Raw genomic sequence first — 24,816 nt, 5'->3', positions numbered from 1 at the left:
GTGTTTTATGTCTTGCTTAATGGTATTTAACATTTAGAATTTTATGTCTGTATTAATCAAGGTGTCCTTTCTCTAAACAGGAGAATGTACTCATCACCTCCCACCTGTGAAAGCCCCTATTCAAACAAAGAAGAAAACAACAAAGCATTGTTTTCTTTGTGGAAAGAAAACTGGACTGGCTACTAGCTACGAATGCAGGCAGGTTGGGTAGCTGGAAAAGCTGAGATGCTTTCTTTGTGGTGACCCAGCTTGGGGATACAATATCAAATGTTCTTTAAATCACCTGTTCATAAGATCATTAAGATGATGGTCTAATAGCAGCCCTCAGCTGGACTCCTAATTGGCTGAAGTAAAGAGCAAATAGATAGCTTATGAGTATCCAAACTCATGAGATCCCCCGCTGCCCTTTAAAGTAGAAGATAAAAATCAGTGAAAGAGTGGACCTTCTTTGTCTTATAATAGATATACTTGGTTTTTCTTTGAATGTAGCTTGGAAGAACGCTCCTCCAAGATTCTGTTTTAGCTTGAACAGAAAAGAACTCAACTTAAAGTTAATGTACTATAAATTAAGATTGCTTGGTACACCTTTTTATTTCAGAACAAATGAATAATATGTTTACAAAAATAATGAATGTGTTCTACCTATAAATACTTCTTTCATTATCATTGATTAATATGCTCCAAGGATGGTATCTGCCCCTAGGTAGAGGCCAGGCATTAAACAAAGCTGCTGCTTTTTAGAGTGTATTCTGTTCAAATGGAAACAGCTTATCTTGTTGCTAGAAATAATTTAAAATCCTTTCATGGCATAGTTAGGTTTTACATAATTTATTTTTGATGGTGTCTTTATTTTTTTTTAAATTTTAAATTATTTTTTTTATTGCAGTGTAGTCAGTTACAATGTGTCAATTTCTGGTGTACAGCATAATGTCCCAATCATATATATATGAATGCACACATGCATTCTTTTCATATTTTTTCATAATTTTCTTATGAGACTGAATTTATCAGAAATTCAGAGTTCTCTGAGGTTTACTAGATATAAGAGAAGTGGTAGACACATATTTATCAGCTTTTCCATTTTGACTAGTTCATAAAGGTCTACACTCTTTTTCATTTCGTAATAGATTCCTTAGTATAATCTCTTACAGTCATGGACAGTTAACTTGTTCTTTTTCAGGGTGCTTGTGTTTGTTTATGAGCAGAAGGGAAATATCAGCCCTGAAATTGCTGGTGAGAACCAAAGGGCTTCTGTTGGACTACCTGCAGTCAAGCTTTCATCTCCCAAAGAGATGAGGCTCGTGTAGAAATGTGATTATTCACATAAACTTTTTTTGTGCTTTAGATGTGGAAACAACTTCTGTGCGTCTCACCGCTATGCAGAAGCTCACAGCTGTACCTATGATTACAAGAGTGCAGGGAGGAGATACTTACAGGAGGCGAACCCTGTGGTTAACGCACCAAAACTTCCAAAAATCTAACTCTTGCTCTGCGCCTATCTTTTCTGCCCAAGGAATCGTATTATAATGACAGAAGAAATACTGTTGAGACTGCACTATTTTTGTTCGACTCCAAAAGATTTGCCAAATAACAAAAGCATATAATGCATACTGCTGGAGAATGAGAATGCTACTGTATTTGACATCTTTATTCTTTGGTGAATCAAAAGTTTTAAAAGTAGTCTTAAAAACTTTATGATGATTTAGCTGTGTTATTGCATGTCTTGTGTTAAGTATTTTATATTTGATATTGCAGTTTTACTAGCGAAGTCTTCCAAAGATGCACTTTAAGAAGTTAACATTGACTATGTAACCAGCTTCCACATTGAATGAGCTGTCATGTAATGGCTCTACTCAGATCTAAAATTTTTTTGTGGGAGTCGGGTGGGAGGGGATTTAAAAAAAAATCCCATACATGAAAGTTTATTGAGTTTACTGGCAAGTTCCTTTTTGTTTCAAGCTTTTTATAGAAAAGAACATTTGGTTTTCCAGTGTGGTTTTAACATATATTTCTTCCATATTCAGATTTTCATTCAGATATGTGTCCATTCTATAAAACACATCATGTTACTCATACTATATATTTATTAAAATACTACTATTTGAATGGTAGTTTTAAAATAGAAGATTTCTCACTTGTTGCCATTAAATACAGAACTCTACTTTTCACTTTTTGAAAAATGGCTATATTTAAAATAAAATCTCACAGCTTGGTTTGTTTTTCTTATATGTTGAGTGCTATTACCAGGAGATATTCAAATAAATATTCAACTTCTTTATGATCTTGATTATTTGATTATTTACAATAATTTTTCTTTGAAAAAATCAAACCATTTAATCAAATAAATCAGTAATTTACTCTATTTGGAAAAAGTGACTGTCAGTATAAAAGTGTTCTTTTAGGGCATAAGGGCTGTGCTCCCCAGATGTAGCTAATATATCATTCAAACATTTGGGAGGCCACTTGCTTTATGGCAGCTTAGTTAAATCTGATGCTGAACCCTGGTACATAGTTGGCAGAAAACCCAAGTCCAACCCTAGTGGGATCTGCATGGGTACCAGAAGGCTAACTTAGGTGTTCCTCAGGGCTCTTCCTTCATGCAAGGCTGAATGAACTGAAGAGTTCTGTTACCCTTCCTCTACATCCTATAGGAGGTTAAATATTGAGTGGAGGAAGATGCCTTCATCTCTGAAGGCATGCTTCTTCAGAGCAAGAAGGAAATACATTTACAAGAGGGAAAGGTGAGAAATTAGTGGAGTAGTGATGCAACTTTTTAAGGAGGGGCTATACAGGCCAAAGAAAAATATTTCCATCTGTGCTGAGTGGTTCAATCTTTCCTCCCTTTTATCAAGACAAACTTTGCTTTAGACATTTAAAGTATAAGAACTCTATTACATGGGTAGATTGCTGAAAAAATAGACCAAAACACGCTTATTCAATAAATATGAATGCTTAGAACATGATTGATATATGCTTAGTTCACTATGCTTTTTAAACGAAGACCATGTAGAAATAAGTCTTGCTTTAAGGTTAGCAAAGCTTTTGGTCAAAGTTGAATTTTTTTTACTAATTTCTAAGTCACTGAGAAACCAGTTTAATTCAAGAAATTATATCATTATTGAGAAGCATTTCTTTATGCCTTAAATTCTTATAGAGAAGTGACCATAATTTTTAGAGATCTCAGATCTGTCTTTGCATTGCTAGTAATTGGCAGAATGCCTTGCATATAGGGACAGGTTAAACATTGTTTATTAGTTAAATAAATTAATTGTATAGACAGCTTAATCATGATTAAAAACAAAGCCATTTAGATTGGTTTACATAACTCAACTAATTTTAAAAGATAAAATCCAGTTTCTGGGTCTTTTTAAAAAGAGTAAGCATTTGGTTTTAGCAACATTAAAGGTCTGAAAAATTTTAACTTCTAGCTATATGAAACATTCTCAAGTTGAGTGAATATTAATCATTCTAATATGGGAATTTTAAATACTCAGGTGTTTTAAAATTGTATCAGTATTGTAACTTGTGGAGGTATCTAATTATAAAAAAGAAGACAAATTATTTTTCTGATGTATGTTTAATATGGTTTTAAGCCATCATGATAGATAATTCAGTCTTATTATCTAGCAGTGTTTCCCAGATAATGACCCCTATACTACTCCTGGAACGTGAGATGATTTTAAATGGTACATGGATGAACATTTTTTAATAATTATGTATTTTTAATATGTAACAGAAAAAAATACAACTCAGGTATATTAAGCTGAAAATAAATTGATATAGGTTTAAAAAGTTGATTGAAAATTGACAAGCAAGGGTACATATAACAGAAATCATAAAAGTAGATGTGAATGACTGAAATTTAGGAAAGAAGGCAGGATCTCATTTTTCTTTGAAAAATATGTTAAACTTTTTGAGTGATTGATGAAAGTAAATTACATAGTTTTAGAAGAACTATATAAGGATAAAAAATGAAAGTACTGCTTTCACCATAGGCCCTCCCCCAATCTCTTTTAATTTCTATTTTCATTTTTCTGGTAGCTACCATCAGAACACTAGCCAATGTAAATAAACATTATTTTTTGATACCCCCTTATTATAGCTGAGGAACTTAGCATGATAACACATCACCTCCATACTTTACTTCCCAATTTTTTAGTGCATTAGTCTGCACATGCTGCCGTAACACAAAATACCAGACTGAGTGGCTCAAACAACAGAAATTAATTTTCTCACAGTTCTGGAGGCTAGAAGTCCCAGATCAAGGTCCAGCAGGGTGTGTTTCTGGCGAGATCTCTCTCTGGCTTTTAGAAAGCTGCTTTTTCACTGTGTCCTCTTGTGGCCTTTCCTCAGTGTGCATATACGGAACTCTGCTGTTTCTTCTCATAAGGACACTGATACCATGGGATCAGGGTCTCTCTTTTATGACCTCACTTAATCTTAATTACTTCCTTACTTAAAATACAGCCCCACTGGGGGTTAGGGTTTGAAGTAGATAAATACATTCAGTCCATAATGGTCCGTTATTTTTAGTTATAGTAGTTATTTCAAATTCACTAACTCCTCCGCAGTTACCTAGTCTGTGTTACCAGAACTTCCACCTGAGCTATTGCAACAGCTTCCTAACTGGGCTCCTCAGATTAGTTCTATGCCTTTCATAAGCCATTCTCTACACTTCAGCTATAGTGAGCTTGCAGAGCCAAAAAACTGAGCACATCAGTCAACGCTTGAAATATATCAGTGATTTCTTGTGTTCTTTGAACAAAGACCCAAATCCTTCACTCTTCTTCCTAGTAAGGCCCCTGTGGTCTGGCCCCCATCTACTTCTCAAGCCTCATAGTGCACTGCTGAGCCATGTTTTCTGGGGTTTGCCCACTTACTTACTTTCAGTTTTGCCAGCCTGTTTTCCTTTGTTAATACTCAGTCTTTTTTCAGATGCCAGCTCCATCATTCCTTCTTGAAGGAAGCCTTCCCAGATGTTTCCCTGTCTAAGTTAGCATCCTTCCTCTTACACTTTTGCTTGATGGAATCTACCATAGTATTGTTCTGACATTTGTGTGAGACTTTGAATTGTACAAGATGGCAAGTCCATGACAGCAGGAATTGCCCTTCCGTCCATCTGTCCTTCCTTGTTCCCAAGCATTGCATGTAAACCCTCATTAAACTGACTGCTCACTGAATGAAAAACCTTTAAGAATTACTCTTTTTAGGGATCTGTCAATTTAAACTGCTCTTATAGCCTTTTCTGCCTTGTTTTTAGGTTGATTTAAAAATTGAAGGCAATAAGTAAGTTAAAATACTACATTTATAGAAATATTATTCATTGAAGATCCAAATAGTATGATAGTGTATTTTCTTTTCCATAATCCAATGGCACTAAATACAGATAAAATGGATTTTCCCGTAATTCTTTTCTTTTGCTCAAAATTATGCTGCATTTTATTTTTATTCCTTCTGTACAGCTCATGGAGTTTTTGTTTTGTTTTCTTTCCAGTTGCTTTTCTTTTTTAATGTAATAAAGAAAATGCACTTGCTTTTATCATCAGATTAATGTTCAGGTTCTTAGAATGTTCAGGTTCTTAATTATATAGTTTGTTGGGAATTATTCTTCTTGAAGACATTCTTCACATAATCATTTACCTTCTGTTCTAATTTAGTCTGTTTTAACTACCTTTTAATTTATTTTGAAATACTTTAAAATTTACAGAAAAGTTACAAGCACAGGAAGAGAAACACCCATAGACCTTTCACTCAGATTCCTTTGCCTTTCATCATATTCATACTCTCTCTGAGTGTATGTAACCACTGTCAGTAGGCTTTTCCTGAACCATTTGAGAGTAACATGCAGACATGGTGCCCATCCATCTGTACATATTCCAGCGTGTGTTTCCTCTGAATAAGGACACTCTCCTGTACAACTTCCATCCAACCCTCTGACAATGGAAATCAATACTGACTGCTAGAATACAAGCTTCCAGTCTTACAAATCCCAGTCAAACTTCACCAACTTCTACAACAATGTTTCTTTTTTAACCAGTTCGGGATCCTTAAGCAAAATTTCACAGAGGGCCTAGGAGATAGAAACTTTGAGTTCTTCCTGGCATAAATAAAGTTGTCATTTATATGCCCTCACACTTGATTGGTGGTTTGGCTGTGTCTAGAAGTCTTTTCCCTCAAAAGTTTGAAGGCACTGAACCACTGACTTCTGTATGCACTGTTGCTGGTGGACCCCTAATGCCAGTCTGATACTTAGGTCTTTGATAATAAGGTGGTTTGTTTTTTGTTTGGTTGTTTCTAGAGACTTTAAAAGTTTTTGTCTTAGTTTTTAGACATCTGAAATTTCATTCATTTTTCATTTCTCTTGATATTTGGTGTGTCTATTTGTTCTGAAGTCTCAACATTTTCTATAGCTCAGGGATTTTTTTTATTTAAAAAAATGGATATCTCCTCTCCATTGCCTCTATTCTCTTTAATGAAAATTCTGTTAGATGTTTGATCCCCTAGACAGATCCTTCATTTGGGATTTTTTCCCCATTTTCAACCATTAAAAATTTTTAAAACACATACAGAAAAAATGATTATACACAGAATATGTACAGCTCAGTAACCTATCACAAAGCAAATCTCTATGGAACTATTGCTGTGGTTAAGAAATATGAAACAGGGAGAGCAGTATATTTCAAACAGTAGAGTAGATGCTTAGCATAAAGAGAGTCCTGGGTTCAATCCCCAGTACCTCCTCCAAAAATAAATAAATATACCTAATTACCTCTTCCACCCGCAAAAAAGAAGTATGAAACATTGCCAGCATCCCAGAACCCATTCCTGCCTCTGACCCTTCCCCAGTCACTACTCTCTCTTCTGTAAAGGTAGCTGCCATTCTTCCTTGCTGTGATAGTCATTTTCTTGCATTTTAAAATCGTTTACCACCTAAGCATGTATCCCTGCAGTTTTGCTTTACAAAATTAAAAACTAACTTGTGGAATTGTGTGGCATGTATTCTTTTTGTGGCTTTTTTCATTCAGTGTTGATTTTCAAGACTTATTTGTGTTCCATGTAGTTGCACTTAATTTTTATCGTGGTGTTGTATTATTTTATATGACTGAGCCACTGTTGATGGACATTTGGGTTGTTCCTAGCTTTGAGTATTACATGCAACGCTGCTATGAACACTTGTGCTCATGTCTCTTGGAGCATGTGTATACACATTGGCTTTTGAGTCTATACCTAAGAGTAGAATTGCTGGATCACGGGTGATTATTGTGTGTGTTCAACCTATTAGATGATACTAATGAATTTTCCAAAGTGGATTTTACCAACTTATCTCTACTCATAACAGTTTGAGAGTTCCCCTGTGTTTCACATCCTTACCAGTACTTACTACCTCTCCTTTACTCATTCCAGTGATTGGCTTTTTTTACTTCTCCCACAGGACACGTTCCTGCCCCTCTCAGCCTCCCTCCCCACCAGCTCCAACTCCAAGGTACCTTTCTTTGCAGGTTTAGGGGTGGAGGGGCGGAGTAGGATCCCAGCACTGGAAGGGAAAGGGTCACCCTTGGATGGTACTGAGCTTTGACTTCTGTCTCCCTGGCTTTGCAGGGCCTGGTTTGGCACGTGCAGATAATATAGACGGGATTTTGACTCTCTGCTTATCTCTTTGGAGGCATGCTTTCACTGAGATTTTAGCCCAGTGATTCTTGGGAATCAGACCACTTCTTTGATTCTTTACAGTATTTGATATACTGTAAAATTTTTTTGCCCAGCAGCTTCAGCTTGCGGAGTGGCTCACAGAACCTAGTCAGATTTATTTCTGGAAACGGAAATTTTTGGTTTTAGTTGAATTTTTTCAATTTATTTTCTTGGCTTATTTGTCAGTGTCCACCTCACTCTTTTGTGCTATTGAGTTTTTTTTCAAATATTTGATGATTTTGTCCATGGCTGTGAAGTCAGAATGTGACTGACAAGTGTGGGTAGGGGCCAAAGCTAAAAGTTGAAGTATTTTTTGCTTTATTTCTGTGTACTTGGTGAATGTGCTTTATCAGGCAATCCTCTTCTGCAAACTCATTCATTCAAACACTTATTGAATGCCTCCCCTGTGCAAGGAATTATAATTAATTGTTTGGAGTATGAACTTAACAGATGGGAGTTTACATTGCAGTGCAGACAGACTCTGAACAACTATGTCACTATTTAATTATAATTTTTAAAATATAAAGGAAAAATATGTGAAGCTATGTAAGTATGCAACAGAAGCACCTGATCTAAGTCAGTACTCTTTAAATTGAAACCTCTCGAAGAATAACAAGTGATAATTACCTAGGAAAAGGGGGAAATGATGGGGGAGAGGCCTAGGATAAAAGAAAATAATATATACATTCTCATAAAGATTTCCTTCCTAGTTGGGCTCTACTTCTTCATTCAGGAAGGTATGCCCTGCTCAGAGACTTTAGCCTTTATTTAATTGACCAGAGCCCTATTATAAGAGTAGCTGGGAGATCAAGAGTTTGGCTTTTCCATTATAGCAGTTTCAAGCAAGGAAGACATAGGTTGGAAATGGAGATTGGGTCAGCTACCTGTAGTTTCTGCTCCAAAACAATGATTAGATTCCAAAAGGGATGAGATTTTAAGGTTTGTTGGGGTAGCAGCAAAATATAAAGGTTGAGGTGGGTGGGTATAACTCAGTGGTAGAGTGGATGCTTAGCATGCATGAGGTCCTGGGTTCAATCCCCAGTGCCTCCTATATATATATATGTGTGTGTGTGTGTGTGTGTGTGTGTGTGTGTGTGTGTGTGTATACGTATATATATATACACACACACATACATATACATGTAAAAATATGTATTTTATATATATGTGTGTATGTATATATATATATTCAAATAAAATCCTAATGAAGAGAATTCAGGGACACTAGATCAGCCCAAAAACTAAAATCCAATTTGCTCAAGAAGAGAGTCCAGCATTTTATTTTATACAAAGAATAAGGAGAAAAAAGGATAAGGTTAAGATTTTAGTCCATATAATTTTTTTATGATCACGTCCTTAATATTTAAATATATTCAGCCTTATTTTACCAAAACCAATGTTTAGCAATAGAAATACTTAAAGTGGACATTTAAAACAAAGACATTAAGGGGAGAAAAGTTGACAAAGGATGGAATGAATGCTAATAGACTTAAGTCATGAAAAGGAAAAGTTACAGGTAGGATAAAAAAATAAAGTCCAACACCTCGCTGTATAGGAAATACCTGAAGTAGAAAGATACAAATTTTAGGCCGCTTTTTAACTTTTAGCTCATTTCTTTTTATTGCTTACTAACATTTAATTGTATGGATGTATTTCATTGCCGTGTCAACAGATAGGGCCTAGTAGCAATAACATCCTAGTAACAATTGTTACTGGGAAAAGGAAAATAAGAATTACCTCAGTTCTTAGTAACCCGAAAAAAAGAATTTTTAACGAGCAAGATTTTATTAGTGAAGTAAAAAAAAAAAAATAGTGAAAGATATACACTCCTGAGAATTGGGAGCGGGCCAATCCAAGAGAGGAAAAATGGCGCCATTCCTTTGTTTATCTTGTTTTTATATCCTGGTTTCGTGATTGATTGATAGATTGACTGACAACTCAGGTTCCCTGCGCTCTGGTTGATTGACTGCTCAGGTTCGTTGTGTTCTGAATTGTTCCTTTCCGCTTCCTCTCCCCCTGCCCAGTGCTCATTTCTATCTGAACTGCCTAACACAATGAACACATCCAGCACCCAGGTCTTGGTTTCTGATACCATAAATGAGCTCCCAGAGGCCAAATCTGGAACAATTGAGCAATAAACTAAAGTAGTATTGAGTTATAAACTCAAAGTACAAGACAAATACTCACAAGTCTACACTTATATAAGCAAACTATTGAATAAATTTTAAAACGATGGAGAAGAGATATATTTCCCATGTAGAAGAATTCTGTAGATAGTCCTCCCTCAAGGTCTTAACTCCCCAGACCCTAACTGTGGACTCTCCTTAGTGACTTCCTTCTAAGAGTATAGTATGGAAAGGGGGTAAAAGAGTGAAAGAGAAACCTGACAAACACTACCTCAGCCAGGTGCTCAAGGTCGACATTGACAATGATATGTTGATAGAATGTACCTTTGATAAGGTGTAGTGAGAATGGCACTTTACCTCTGTGATCTTCCTGTCTGAAACCCACAGTCCCAGTCTAACCATAAGAAAAACATGAAACAATTCCCCGTTGAGGGACATTCTAGAAAACACCTGACTTGTACTCCACAAAACTGTCAAGGTCATCAAAATCAAAGTCTGAGAAACTGTCACAGCCAAGAGAAGCCTACGGAGATGTGATGACTAAACATGGTGTCCAGGATGGGATGCTGGAACAGAAAAGAGATATTAGGTAAAAACTAAGGAAATCTGAAAAAGCATAAACTTTAATACACCACACTAACATAAAGTGTTAATAGAGGAAATTTGGTGTGGGCTATATCAAAACTATTTACAAATTTTATGTAAATCAAACTATTCTAAAAAGTTTATTTTTAAAAACTAAAAAAAAAAAAAGATGTGCAAAATGAAGTGGAACAGACTAGCTAGTACGTGCATTAATATCCACTGTAGACATAGCAGGACAAGTCAACAGTGAAAAGCAAGATGGATTTAATATTTTTATAGACAATAAAATGGGACAAATAATACGGAAAACATGTTTTCTCAAGTATTTGATTCCTTTATAAAAAGTTCACTTTGGGGGCAGGAAAATCCATGTAAAATATAAAAAAGTAGAAACTTTAAACACTACATTCTTAGAACTAATGGGTTGTAAAATGATGTCATTAAAATGTGTAACAATAATTGAAGACTAAAAAATTATTCACACATGTTCAAAAAATCCTAGAATATATTATACACCAACATTTATAAATAGTACTTATTAAAATTTACACAACACAGTCAAAATTGTAATTTACTAGAAAATAGTGCTATATTCTTTATTCTAGAAATAAGGTAGACATGTTTGTTACCAAGAAAGAGAAAAACACAAACTATAATCTGAAACTGGGGAAAAGAACTCAGAGAACCAAAGAAAAAGAGAAAATGGAAATCAGGAAAAGAAGAAAGTGAATACTGGAGACTGAATAAAATTGCACTTATCCTGCAATATTTCAGCCAAATTTATATCAACATGACCTTAAGAAAGAAAATTAAGTCAGTAAAATTAGAAATATAAAGGGAAGTTTAATTCAGAAGAATTTTTAAAAATATTAGGGAAAGTTAGCAAAAAAAGTGGAACCCCAGAAAGGTTTTTCTTTGAAAAAATTTCACTTAAATACAGCGTTCAGTCATTCAATACTAATCGAGTATCTGTCAGGTGTCAGGCGCTACTCCAGATGCTGTGGCTATAGTGTCGAACTAAACATCATCTCTGCTTCCAGTGCACGCTTATATTCTAGAGGAGGGAACAATAAAAAGTGTGCCAGATGGAGTGTTGGTGTTAGGATGTATTCGTTTACCAGCGCTGCCATAACGAAGGACCATAAACTGGGTGGCTTAAACAAGAAATTCATTTTCTCACAGTTCCGGAAGCTAGAAGTCTAACATCAAGGAGCTGGCAGGGTCACTTTTCTCTCTTCTTGGCTTGCAGATGGCTTCCTTCTCCCTTTGTCTTCACATGGTCTTCCCTCTGTGTGTATCGGTGTCCTAATCTCTTCTTATGAGGACACCAGTCATAATGGATTAGAGCCCACCTGAATGACCTCCTTTCACCTTAATTACCTTTTTAAAGGGCCTGTCTTCAATACAGTCACATTTTGAGGTACTGGAATTTAGGACTTAGACATTTTAAAGAAACATAATTCAGACCATAACGGATGCTCTGTTCTGCTCTGGTAACACACTAACCCCCAAGAGCTCAGTGGTTTAACACAAGTTTATCCCTCACTCTTGCAAAATTGAGTAAGCCAGACAACTTCCCAGGGCAGCTGCCTGATGAGGTGACTCAGTGATGCAGGCTGTTTTCTGTTGTGTGGCTTTGCCAGTGCAACCTGTGGTCTCTAAGATGCTGCAGCGGGGGAGAAAGAGCTGGAGGGTTGCCTGCTGGCTCTCAGAAACCTTTCTCCGGAAGTGTAGGTACGCCTGTCTGCTCACAGCCCATTGGTCAGAGCTAGGCATGTGGCCCTACCTAATTGCAAGCATTATGGGGGTGGGGAATGGATATTCAATGAGCTGTAAATGTCTCTGCCACAGATGGTAATACGTGCTAAGAACAAAAACCAAGCAGAGAAGGGTGACAGATATGAGTGCTGTTTTAGAAAGGGTGGTCAAACCCCACCACTGTGAGAAAGTTACATCTAAGTAAAGTCACAAAGGAAGTGAGGAAATGGGGGCAAGTGCTCTATGCCTGAGAAAATGAAGAAATAGCAGGGAAGCCTGGTGGCTCAAGCAAAGCGAGTGAGGAGGGATGGGAGGAAATGAAGGGCTACATTAAGGAAGACTTTACAGGCAAGAACTTTGGACTTTATTCTGCACTGGGAAAATATTGAGGGCTGACATAGTTGGACTTGATTGAAAAATCACTCTGGTGATTGTGTAGAAAAAAGATGGTAGGAGGCAAGGATGGAAGTCAGAAGGCAGAAAGGTACAGCAATCTTCCATGTGGAAAATCAGGGGGCTGGGCTGGGGCTGGGGCTGGGGCTGGAATGAGCTGTCTCCTGGATGATTTTCACTCCCTCTCTCCCCAAACCACCAGCAGCGTCTTTCTCTCCCTCTCCTCACTCTCAGCTTATTTTATTCAACTGTGAGCACTTGGAAAAGAAATTCCACATGCATCTACCAAGCCTACCAAGCTATCTGTTTCAGAACTGCCCATGCCCCTTGTTGACCTGTCTGCAGACGATCCCTCCAGCCTTCTCAAGAACTCTCTACAGTTGTCCCTCTCTTCTGCATCGATCTTTCCTCATCACTGAACCATTTCTCTTAGCATATAAATATTTAAACAGAAAACCTTTCCGCCCACATCTCTTGCCTGCTGTTGTCCCATCCCCTGCTGCTGCTCACAGCAAAAAGCAACACATCTACTTGTTGTCTCGGCTCATTAGCCCTAAAATCACACTTGTATCCCTCTCACTTTGTCTTCATTGCTCTGTTCTCCAGCTCTAGGTGATCTCCAAACCACCAAGCCCAAAGGTCAGTTTCCATTTCACTCAGCTTCTCAGTACCAATGACACAATCAGGCACTTCTGTCTCCCTGAAACCTCTTCATCCCTTAGCCTTCTGGACTCCTGTTTTGTTTTCCCTCTTACCTCTGGCTGCTCCTAAATTTTCTTTGCTGGTCTTCTAATCTCTAAAGCCCCACATGACTGGCCTTTGGATCTGTCTCTCATTCTCTCTCTCCAGCAATTATGCAATTAATGTCCTAGGTCAGCAACTTTCAGTGATTTTCAAACTCTACGCCACAACCATTACTCAGTTAAGAAATCAATTGAGTTGGGAGCAGAAGTTTTTAAAAAATGGACCAGAATAAAGTAGAAGAGAAAGGGAGGGTAAATTTGCTTCTTGAAACTTTTAAGTTGTATGCATTTATTTGTCAGTATGGAAAATGTATTTTGTACCCTGGGTTGAGGTCAAAAGGTATAAAAGTTACTGCTCTGTGTGATCTCATTGAATCCACTGACCAATTTATATCTCTGTGTGTCTCCTCGGCATTCCAGTGTCTTCTCTCTAGTTGCTAATTGTGCAGGTCCATTTGGATATCTGTTTGGTATGTAAAGGTTAAATGTTCAAAATCAAATGATTGATTTTTCTGCAAAGAGCACATGTCCCTTCTCCATCTGAATGACAATTCTGTACTTTTGGTTGTACAGGACCCAAACCTTCACTCTGTCCTTCACATACACCTTTAGCCTGTCTGCAAATCTTGCTGACTCTACTTTTGAACTACACCAAACACCATATGAAAGAAAATAGTCGCCAGTGTAGCACAAGAAGGCCAAAATCAAGAAAGAATAAGCAAATGGTATAGGTAAGCCACAACTTTTTGATTATTAATTAAAAGGAAAAGGGACTTAGACTTGGAATCAGGACACATAAATTCAAGGCTGGCGTTACCACATCATAGCTTTGCAGCACCTTAGTGGGTTATAGTTCACCACTTTCTCTGTTTGCAAGTCCCCCATTATTCCTTTACATTCATTATTCTGGTGGGACTCTAGTATATCCACCGGGTTGTCATTAGATGGAATGCCATTATAGAGTTCTATACAATTGCAGTGTATCTTATCATACATTTTATTTGCAGTGAGACACTAAACTAGAAATGGTTAGATATGTTAAACCTTTTGCTGGACCGTCAGATTTGACTGGCTCTTGAGGGGAACACTGGCCATTTGGCTCAGGCCTGACAATCTTCCCCACAAAATCTACAAGAGGGTGGCTGATTTCCCTGTGTGGGCTGAGGCAATGAAAAGGTAGTCTATTAGGAGTCTCCAGCGCCACAAACAGGATTTGGGATTAACCTGTGCCTCAAGGCCGGTACCCCACCTTGGAGTGAGCACCGGATCACCTATGAGCAATTCCCTTACGAGCAGCCTTTCATTCTAAATGCAAAGACTTTTTTCCAGTTGTGTTTAGTTTCCTTGCTAGCAAGCTTATCTTCACCTCCAGTCCAGGCAGCAAGCATCCAGGCCCAGGCCCTGGACACATTCAAGGTGTCAGCTCCCAACCCCTTGGGACTCTGACCTGTCCTACTACCCTCTTGCCAAAGACCTGTATGGTTAACATTTATTGAGTACTCTATGTGTTGGGCCCTGTAAAGTGTTACGCAAGCATTATTTCATTTCATCATCATAACTATTCTGTTCAGTAGATATTATCTTACTTAGATGGAGAAAGAGGCTCAGAAATATTAAGTAAATTGCCTAGATAGTGATGGGTGAGCCAGGACTCAGCCTAGCATTGCCTCCGTGAGTACCATCTAATTCACAGATCCCTCTGGATCTAGGAAGGGTCTCTTCCACTTCCTATGGAAGGATGGCAGGATTCCACATCCATACATAGATCATCCAGCTGTTTTTGCTTCCCAGACGTGGTCTAGGCATAAGGTATATTAATGGGAGGTAAGTTTTCCTGCCTTCATGGAACATCTGAAAAGGTCAACCAGGTTGTGTTAACTGGCCTTGTAACCTATTTTCCGTAGCAAAAGATGACGTGTGGAGAAAATTCATCACTATATTTTGTACTCTTTGTAGAGCTGCATTCTAGGTGTGTTATACACATGAAGAGGATATTTGACCTTGTCTTAATGACCTGAAAGATACTTTGAGTCCCCTGTTTTGACCCTGTCAATTTGCTCATAGACATACAAGTGTGCAGAGTGATTGGAATTGTACGGAGGAACATGATTATCCAATATGTAACACCTGGACAACAGGGCAATTCTGGAATGTTCAAGGGTATTTGCTTAGAATTCTTTTATGAATTTAGTGAGAAATAATGCAAACTATTAGTCTTTGATGCAGTGTATAATGAATATTATGGGAGAAGTTGTTAGAGGCTAAAACTTTACTTCTGCAAAGTTTGATCTAGGAAAACTAGACTTGGCAGAAACAGTCACTACAAAAAAAGTGACAGAGTTATAATCAGGAAAGTTTGAGGCGGACAAAAAGCTGAATTCCAAATGAAATATTTACTTAGACATATTTGTATTTATACATACAAAGCCTAACCAAGAAAATTATAATATAATTTAAAATAAAAATTGGAAGTCCCATGAGCCTTCCTCACACCCCTTCTTTGAGGGTGGAGGGTAGGCTGTGGGCATAAACCTTCACTCCACATTAGGGAGCAAAAGCAAACAAAAGTGTGTGTTAATGCAAACAAAACCGTTATTTCTTATTCCTCCTGCTCTCCCTTCGTTTGCTAGCTTTGGGTAAGGAAGTATTTTCGTTGTTTTGTTTTTGTTTTTACCCCCTCCAAGTTCACTTATCATAATGCCGGACCGAACTCCGTCTCCCTTCCAAAACACGAATATATGCGATCAGGCCCGGGGGTCACTAAAGGACGGCGCCGCGGTAGTGGAAGTCTGTGCTCTTCCTCGCCCGGGTTGGTGTGGGCGCGTCGGCTCGCGCGTCGGCTGTCGCCTCCGCACCGCCACCCGTGAGGTGGAAGCGCGGAAGGACCTCGCCGCCGCCGCCTCGCCGCCGCCGCCGCCGCCGCCGCCGCCGCCGCCACCGCCACCACCGCCACCACCAGCCTGAGCACTCCGTCGTCGCCGAGCAACGCCTCCGCCCCAACCCGGGCGAGCACGTGACGCATGCGTCACGTGACGGGCCGGTCGGCGTCCTCCCGCGGAGGGGTGTAAACAGGCGCCGCGGCGGCCGAGCTGCTGCCCTGCTGCGTCCGCGTCTCCGGCATGCTGCAGGCGGGCGGAGGCGGCCCCGCCGCGAGCTCGGCGCCCACCTGAGACAACTCCGGCGGCCTCGGGTCCGGCGCAGCCCTTGCCGCGCGCGGCCGTCGCTGCCGGCCGCCGACGAGGCCGGCCGAGCCCCCCGGCCCCGGCAGGGGGTGTGGCTATTGGCTGTGCGGTCCGCGACAGGTGGGCTGGACGGGGGCGGCCGCCCAGGCCCGGGCTCCGCACCGCCCCGCCGCCGAGCCGGCGGAAAGGCGGCAGCGCCCCGGGGCCGTGGGCTCTTCCGCCCCGGTGCTCCAGGCTGCCCTTGGAGCTGGGCCGAGCGGGGGCCGCAGGCGCCGCCGGGCGCTGAGGGCCCCGGGCTGCCAGCGTGGAGTCCTAGTTGAAGTCCTGCCCACGACGGGCTGTGAGACCTTGGGCAAGTCAGCCCTCCCCTTGGCCCGAGTTTCCACAGCTGTAAAATGAAAGTCTGGACTAGGCGGTTTGTGAGGACCTTCCCCTTCTGACGTGTGTGATCGCGAGAGAGATCTGCATACACTGGAAGCTGCCAGAGGGAAGAAATCACAGGTAGATATTTAATCCTTTAATTGCTGACTTTCCGTGTGTCTTTGATTTTTCCATCTGACACGATTCAATTGTTCACTGGGGTGAAAGTTTTTTGTAGAAACTCATTAGAGAAAGTCATGATGTTTTATGTTACTAGTTTTTTTTTTTTTTTTGAGCTTTAAAAAATGCAACGGAGCCTTCATACTTAAAACCTTATTTGGAAGCCCAATTTGTCAAAAACAAAAACAAAAACCGAAAACCTTTCCCTGCCTCATGATCTTCCTCCCCCTCCCCCCCACTGCCTCTAAGGGCCTCCAGAGATCGCAGGTTGAGAAGTGCTGTTAGAGAGTGTTTCGTGTATTTGTTAATTTGATAGGATCTGGAAGATGAATCCTTTGCATGTGTGAAGTTTTCTATGATTTTTCCTTTGATTATGTCCGACTGTATATCGTGTAGTTAGAGAGACAGTATATGCCATAAGGAAGTAGGCCCCCAAATTTCCTAGAAAGACCTTTATTTTTCCATCTTTTCTTGCATCCCAGTCCCGGGGAAGTAAATGCGTTTGTAATAGTGAGACTTCGTGCCTCATTGCTGGTTTAGCTGTTCAGGCACAGAATGGGAGTGGAAGGCTTTTTGCAAGACTTTTATTTGAGGCCAAGTGAATGCATTAGGGCATTTCCTCTGAAAACTAGGAAAGATGGGAGAGTGTATGATCTAAAATACTTATAGAACCATGGAATAATATGAAAATAATGTGCAAATATTGAAACTGGAGCAGGAGAGTTTTGGATTGTGAGAGAACTAGGTTTGGGAGAAAAGGAGGTCCTGTTTTCTGTAATGAGTGAACATAAACAGAATTTGAAGTTGGTGGTGTACAGGCAAAAAGATTATCAGGAGGATTTTTTTCTTTTTTAGAGAAATGCATAGATTCCTAATTGTTGGTTTTGAAGACTAGAGTTAATAAGTTTACTAAAATTCACAGTTTGATATTAAAATAGGAAAGCCCTACCCCTTGACAGCTTTGTATGCTTGGTTCTCCTGTGAGGTGAGTGAAAATCCGAGGTCTAATAGACTGAGTGGAACCCAGGGTGACTGTAGCAGAATGTTTTCTCTTTTCAAAGCAAACTCACTTCCTTGATCTTTGGTTTAGGTTCGGGCAAGTCACTTCCCTTCTTCAGATCTCAGTTTCTGCTACAGATTGAGGACACTGGATTGATTTTGGCTTCCCTTGGGGTTGCCAGATAAAATACAGGACACTCAGTTAAATTTGAACTTTAGCAAACAGTGAAAAAGGTTTTAGTATAAATATTGTATAGGTCATGCTTTACTGCTTTATCTGAAATTTAAGTTTAACTGGGCCTACTTTTTAAAAAAAAATTTAAGTTATTTTTTAGGGCGGGGTAATTAGGTTTACTTACTTGTTTTTTAACAGAGGTACTGGGGATTGAACCCAGGACCTCATTTATGCTAAGCAAGTACTCTACCACTGAGCTATACCCTTCTCCAGGCCTACTGTGTTTTTATTTGCTAAATCTGGCAACCCTAGCTCCAGCATTTTTGTCTTCTTTAAAATAGCTCCAGGAAGATATTACAGATGCATAGATGGGATGAATTGATTCACCCAGTCAAGACCCCTTGTTTGTTATCAGTAGCAGTGTCTAGTTCTTGAAGCATAGCCTTCATTTGTGATCTCCCCCCTCCCCAGCCCACAAATAGCAGTTCCTTTTTTGCTATAATCATACAATATTTAGGTTTATACTTTTGGTGGTTACACGTTTAATAATTGAAAGAAAAAAATTGCCAAACTTTATAAAAGTAGAAAATTTGGGTCATGAAATGGCATATACTATTTTTTTTTCTATAAAAGATACTTTACAACCCTCCTTGTTCTTCAGTTATATGATTGACTTCAAGACATTTTCTAAAGGAGTGGACTGTTCTGATGGTAAATAATCCTTCAGGAATTTCTTAGGCCTTTTGCTTTGGCCACCTGTGAATATAGAAATGACCAGTATATACAGTATAAACATTTGTCAATCCTGTCTTTGTTATTTTTTGAAGATTTTCAATGTTGAAATTCTTTCTCAAGGAGTGTAATTTTTAATTCTTCATTTTTGAGGTTTTCTTTTCTTTTCTTTTTCTTTTTCTTTTTTTAAGTAGGCCCGATCTAGTTTTTTTTTTTGCTCAGCTCACTCTGCAATTCCTGAACTTTCGAATTCATTTATTCATTTAACAAATCAGCAAAAAACCTGAGTGCCTTCTGTGAGCGAGGATGATGTGATCAGTATTCTAGTTCTTCAGGTGCTTCTTCTGATAGAGGAGTTAAGTCGCATGCAATCCAGGGATAATGTGATGAAGGCCTTGCAGTGATAGAACTGCTGTGGAAATTAAAAAAAGGGTCAGTCCCCTTCAGGTTGAGACATGGAATAGCAGAACTTCCTGGAGGAGGTGGTGTTTAATCCAGGGCACGGTGGTTTAGGTGGGGCCAGGAAGATAGGCTTGCAGAAAGGTGGGAAGAAGCAGGAAAGGGCAGGTGAGTCCATCTTCTCAGTTCCACAAAGCATACACTTTGTTGGATTGAAAATAATTGATAATACTGTTTACGTGCAATTTTTGATTCACTATGATACTCCTCAGTATCATATCAAATTAAGTTTATTGCTGTGGAACTGCTTCACTGTATATCTATATTAGAAGGACCTTCAGGTGTCAGTATAGCTCTTGGAAAGATGTTTATGTCATATGTCACACATACAAAAATGTGTAATTTGCATACATAAAACTCAAAAAATAGACTTTTACTATAGCACTGAAGCTTGTGTGCCCCTGCCTGATTGTACTCCCTCTTCCTTCCCATCAAAAGTAACAACCATACTGAATTCTGTGCCTACCATTTCTTTGCTTTTCTTGATAATTTTACTTTATGTTTATACACCGTTCCAAAACATTGTTTAGTTTTGCATATTTTTAAACTTTAGGTAAATGGTATCATGCTATGTAGATTTTTTCTGTGACTTTTTTCCACTTATAATTAGGTTACGTGTTTCATTCATGTTGATTTTTTCCGAAGGTTCCATCCATGTTGGTTTTTTCCAAGTGTAAGAGTTTCCATTTTCCTGAGGTAAACACCTAGGATTGGTTTCTCCTTGTCAGATGTGTGTATATGTAATTTTACTAAATATTGCCAAATTACTTTCCCATGTTGTTGTGCTATTTTACTCTTCTACCAGCAGCATATGGGTTTCTTTTGGTATCCTGTCTACATGCTCCCCAGTGTTCGGTATGAGCAAATCATTTATCTAATAAGTAGTAGTGGATTTCTTTTTAGGATGATGAAATATTCTAAAATTGATTGTGGTGATGGTTGCATAACTTTGTGACTATGCCAAAAGCCGTTGAATTGTACACCTAAAAAAAGCCATTGGTGGAAGGAAGGAAATGAAAAAACAAACAAACAAGAGGCCATGTTGTGAACAGCCCTTTGGAGAGGCCCACGTGCTGAGGATCCAAGACTTGCTCACAGCCACATGAGTGAGCTTGGAAGCAAATCCTGCTTCCCCATCCTGTACACAGAGCCAAGCCTTCAGGTGATCCTACAGCTTGATTGCAACCTTATGATAAATCATGAGTCAGAGGTACCTAGCTAAGCTGTGCCTAGATTCCTGACCCATAGTAACTGTGAGATTTAAAACACTGTTGTTATAGCTCACTGAATTCTGGGGTAATTTGTTATGTACAATAAGTAGCTAATACATGGGCAGTAACATTGCATTTTGTGTTGCCTTTAATTTTGGTAGTGTGAAAGCCACAATGGTTAAATTCATAAACTATAATTGACTTTTTAAATCCTCTTGTAAATACAACTTGCGACTAGTAGGTAGTAATGCATTTCTTGAACTATCCTCTAAATTATTGGGGTGGGGGTTATGTTTAGAATAGTTTAAATTTGTCTTATTACAATATAAAAATGTGTAATCTCTGTGTGATGCATTATGAATTGTTATCAACAAGGACAGGCCACTTCCAGACAAGTAGAGCAGTACAGAATGTTTATCATATTGTCATGATCTTTTGGTAACTGTTTTATATTTGAAAGTTATGGATGATATTAATATATCTTAGGTAGATTTATTTTATTACTTATGGCTTTAGTAAAGGCACTCAAAAAATAATTATTGAGGCAAAACTGGAGTTTCCTAGAAGGCAGCCTCTTACTGGCATCATATGAAAGGAAGTTTAAGAAGATTTTTGTTCTTTTCCTTTGAATTTTCTGTATTTTAATTGAAGAAAGGTTATATGATTGTATGATAAAGAACTCAAATTGAGTTTTAAAAGTTTATTTTGAGAAATGAATACATTTCCAAAGTTTTTAAGGTTTTTCTCTGTCCTTTGTTTTTGTTACTTTTTAAAAAATGTAAAAGATGTATATTTATTAACATACAAAGATATCTGAGATATTACGTGAGAAATGTAGACCATAGAAGTTTTCTCTTAAAAGTTTTATCCTTTTAGTTCAAACATGTAGATCTGTGATCTGTTTTTGAGGGTTGATGCCATGTGTGGTGCGAGGTATGGGTTTAGGTTCATTATTTTCCTTTATGGATACACAGCTGTTTTGGTATTATTCGTTGGAAAGATTACATTATTCTCATTGAATTCCTCTGTCCTTTGCCCATTGAATTGCAATGGCATTTTTTTGGAAATCACCTGATGATGTATGTGTTGTCTGTATCTGGACTCTGTCTCCTTTTGATTTGTATGTCTGTCCTTATGTCAACACCATACTGTGTCCTGCTGTGGCTTTATGTATGGTTTGAAATTGGTTAGTATAAATTCTCCAACTTTGTTCTTTATTTTCAAAACTGTTTCAGATGCTTTAGGTTTTTTTGGTATTTTCATTAATATTTTAAAATCAGTTGTTCCTATACACTAATAATGAAATATCAGAAGAAGAAGTTAAGGAAGTAATCCCATTTACCATCACATCAAAGAAGAATGAAATACCTAGGAATAAATCTACCTAAGAAGGCAAAGGACCTATACTCTGAAAACTATAAGACACTGATGAAAGAAATTGAAGATGACACAAGCAGATTGAAAGATATTCTGTGTTCTTGAATGGGAAGAATGATACTGTTAAAATGGCCATACTAGCCAAGGCAGTCTACAGATTGAGTGCAATCCCTATTAAATTACCAACGGAATTTTTCACAGAACTGGAACAGAAATTTTTTTAATTTGTATGGAAATACAAAAGACCCCAAATAGTCAAAACAATCTTGAGAAAGAGAAATGGAGCTGGAGGAATCAAGACTTCAAACTACACTACAAAGTTACAGTATGGTACTGTATGGTTCTGGCACAAAAACAAACATATAGATCAATGAAACAGGTTAGAAAGTCCAGAAATAAACCCACACACTTACGGTCAATTAATCTATGACAAAGGAGGCAAGAATATATAATGGGGAAAAGAGAGTCTCTTCGATAAGTGGTGCTGGGAAACTGTACAGCTACATGTAAAAGACTGAAATTAGAATATTCTCTAACACCATATACAAAAATAAATGCAAATTGGATTAAAGACCTAAATGTAAGATTGGCTATGTAAAACTCCTAGAGGAAAACATAGGCAGAACGCTCTTTGACATAAATTGCAGCAATAGTTTTTTGGATCCATTTCCTAGAGTAGTGGAAATAAAAACAAAAATAAACAAATGGGACCTAATTAAGCAAAAGATTTTGCACAGCAAAGGAAACCATAAACAAAATGAAAAGACAGCCTGGAGAATGGGAGACAATATTTGCAGACAATGTGACTGACAAGGGATTAATTTCCAAAATATACAAACATCTTGAACAGTGCAGTATCAAAAAAACAAGCAACCCAATCAGAAAATGGGCAGAAGATCTAAATAGATACTTCTTCAAAGAAGACATCCAGATGGCCAACAGGCACAAGAAAAGATACTCAACATCACTAATTATTTGTGAAATCTGAATTAGAATTACAATGAGATGTCACCTCACACCAGTCAGAATGGCCATCATCAAAAAGTCTACAAATAATGTTGGAGAGGATGTGGAGGAAAGGAACCATCCTACATTGCTGGTAGGAATGTAGTTTGGTGCAGCCATTATGGAAAACAGTATGGAGATTCCTCAAGAAACTAAAAATAGACTTACCATATGTTCCAGCAGTCCCACTCCTGGGCACATATCCAGAAGGAACTCTAATTTGAAAAGATACATGCACCTCAGTGTTCACAGCAGCAGTATTTACAATAGCCAAGACATGGAAGCAACCTGAATATCCATTGACAGATGACTGGATAAGGAAGTTGTGGTATATGTATTTACAATGGAATACTACTCAGCCATAAAGTGGAATGAAATAATGTCTTTGGCAGTAACATGGTTGGATCTAGAGATTATCATACTAAATGAAGGAAGTCAGAGAAAGACAGATATCATATGATATCACTTACATATGAAGTCTAAAAAATAACACAAACTTATTTGCAAAATAGAGACTCACAGACATAGAAAACAAACTTATGGTTACAGGGTACAGGGAGGGGAGGGAGGGATAAATTGGGAGTTTGGGATTGGCAGATACAAACTACTATGTACAAAATAGATAAACAGCAAGGTCCTACTGTACAGCACAGGGAACTGTATTCAGTGACTTCCATTTTGTTTAATTTTTAAATTTCTTGCAACATGTTTTTTTAGTTTTTGGTGTACAGGTCTCATGTATTTTTTTCACATTTATATCAATATTTTATGGGTTTTGATGTTAAAAGTGGAATAAAAAAGGTAATTTCTACGAGTATATGTATGTATGTGCATGACTGGAACAGTGTGCTGAACACCACAAATTGACACATTGTAACTGACTACTTAAAAAGTAATTTCCACTTGTTCATTGCTAATATGTAGAAACGCAGTTAGTTTCGTTTATTGCCTTTGCATCTTGTAGCATTTCTAAATTCACTTAATACTTTTAATAATCTTTTGGTTAGTTTTTTAGGATTTTCTACACATACAATAATTGAATAAAGACAATTTTAGCAATTCATTTCCAGTCAGTGTTCCTTGCCTTCCCTTCTTCCCTCCTTTTCTCTCTTTCCCTTTTTTCCTAATTGCACTGGTTAGGACCTCAAGTCCAAAATGATGATAGAAATGGTAGTCAGACATTCATATTTTGTTCCCAGACTGAGGGGGAAAACATTGACTCCTATACATGATACCAAATAAAATAAAATAAAAATAAAAATTTTTAAATGTTAAATTAGACTTAATAAAAATTAAAAACTAATGTACTTTAAAAAAACACCTAAGAAAAAGAAGACATACACTACAGATTGGGAGCAGACATTTGTAATTCATATATCTGACTAAGGACCTTTATCCAGTGTGTATAAAGGACCTCTGTACTCAGTAATAAGATGGCAGACAATCCCCAAATTACAAAATTGGTAAAATATTTGCATAGATACTTCACAAAGGAAGATACTTGAATTTCTGATAGGTACATTAAAAATTCTCAATATATTTGAGTATCTCAGTATATGGAAATGCAAACCAAAATCATAAACAACTATTTGCCTACAAGAATGGTTAAAGTTGACAACACTGACAGTAAGTGTTGGTGAGGATATAGAGCAACTGGAACTTACATAAATTACTAGTAGGAATGCATAGCGATACAGACACTTTGGAAAACACTTTGACAGTTTTACTTAAACATACACATAATGTACTTAAACATACACATAATGTATGTTTACTTAAACATAACGCATAATGTATGGCCCAGTAATTCTACTCCTGGTCATAAAATAAAAACTTATATAA

The 24,816-nt window shown here is 38.0% G+C and overlaps 2 protein-coding genes across 10 annotated transcripts in view; both read left to right on the top strand.

The window, feature by feature from the left end:
* Positions 1-2,244, top strand: part of ZFAND4 (zinc finger AN1-type containing 4) — a 61,130-nt gene extending 58,886 nt beyond the window's left edge. For 5 of the 6 annotated variants that reach the window (XM_031460946.2, XM_010985294.3, XM_064487935.1 and 2 more), the window contains 2 exons: positions 81-198; positions 1,346-2,244. In XM_031460946.2, coding sequence (XP_031316806.1) covers positions 81-198; positions 1,346-1,481 — 254 coding nt within the window. In that variant the 3' untranslated portion in view covers positions 1,482-2,244. Of the gene's footprint in view, positions 1-80; positions 199-1,345 lie in introns of those variants that run through there. The other variant, XM_031460948.2, reaches the window with a different exon arrangement.
* Positions 2,245-16,338: 14,094 nt separating this feature from the next.
* The window catches only part of MARCHF8 (membrane associated ring-CH-type finger 8), a 129,039-nt gene continuing 120,561 nt past the window's right edge, over positions 16,339-24,816 (top strand). Inside the window, exon 1 of one of the 4 annotated variants that reach the window (XM_064487932.1) lies at positions 16,339-16,977. The gene's annotated coding sequence lies outside the window, so the exon portion shown is untranslated. The remainder of the gene's footprint in view (positions 16,978-24,816) is intronic. The other 3 variants (XM_010985293.3, XM_064487933.1, XM_031460942.2) reach the window with 3 other exon arrangements.

Source organism: Camelus dromedarius, chromosome 8, assembly GCF_036321535.1.
Source record: "Camelus dromedarius isolate mCamDro1 chromosome 8, mCamDro1.pat, whole genome shotgun sequence".
Lineage (NCBI taxonomy): Eukaryota > Metazoa > Chordata > Mammalia > Artiodactyla > Camelidae > Camelus > Camelus dromedarius.
The sequence above is the reverse complement of the archived record's forward strand: the minus strand, read 5'-3'. Positions and strand labels throughout refer to the sequence as shown.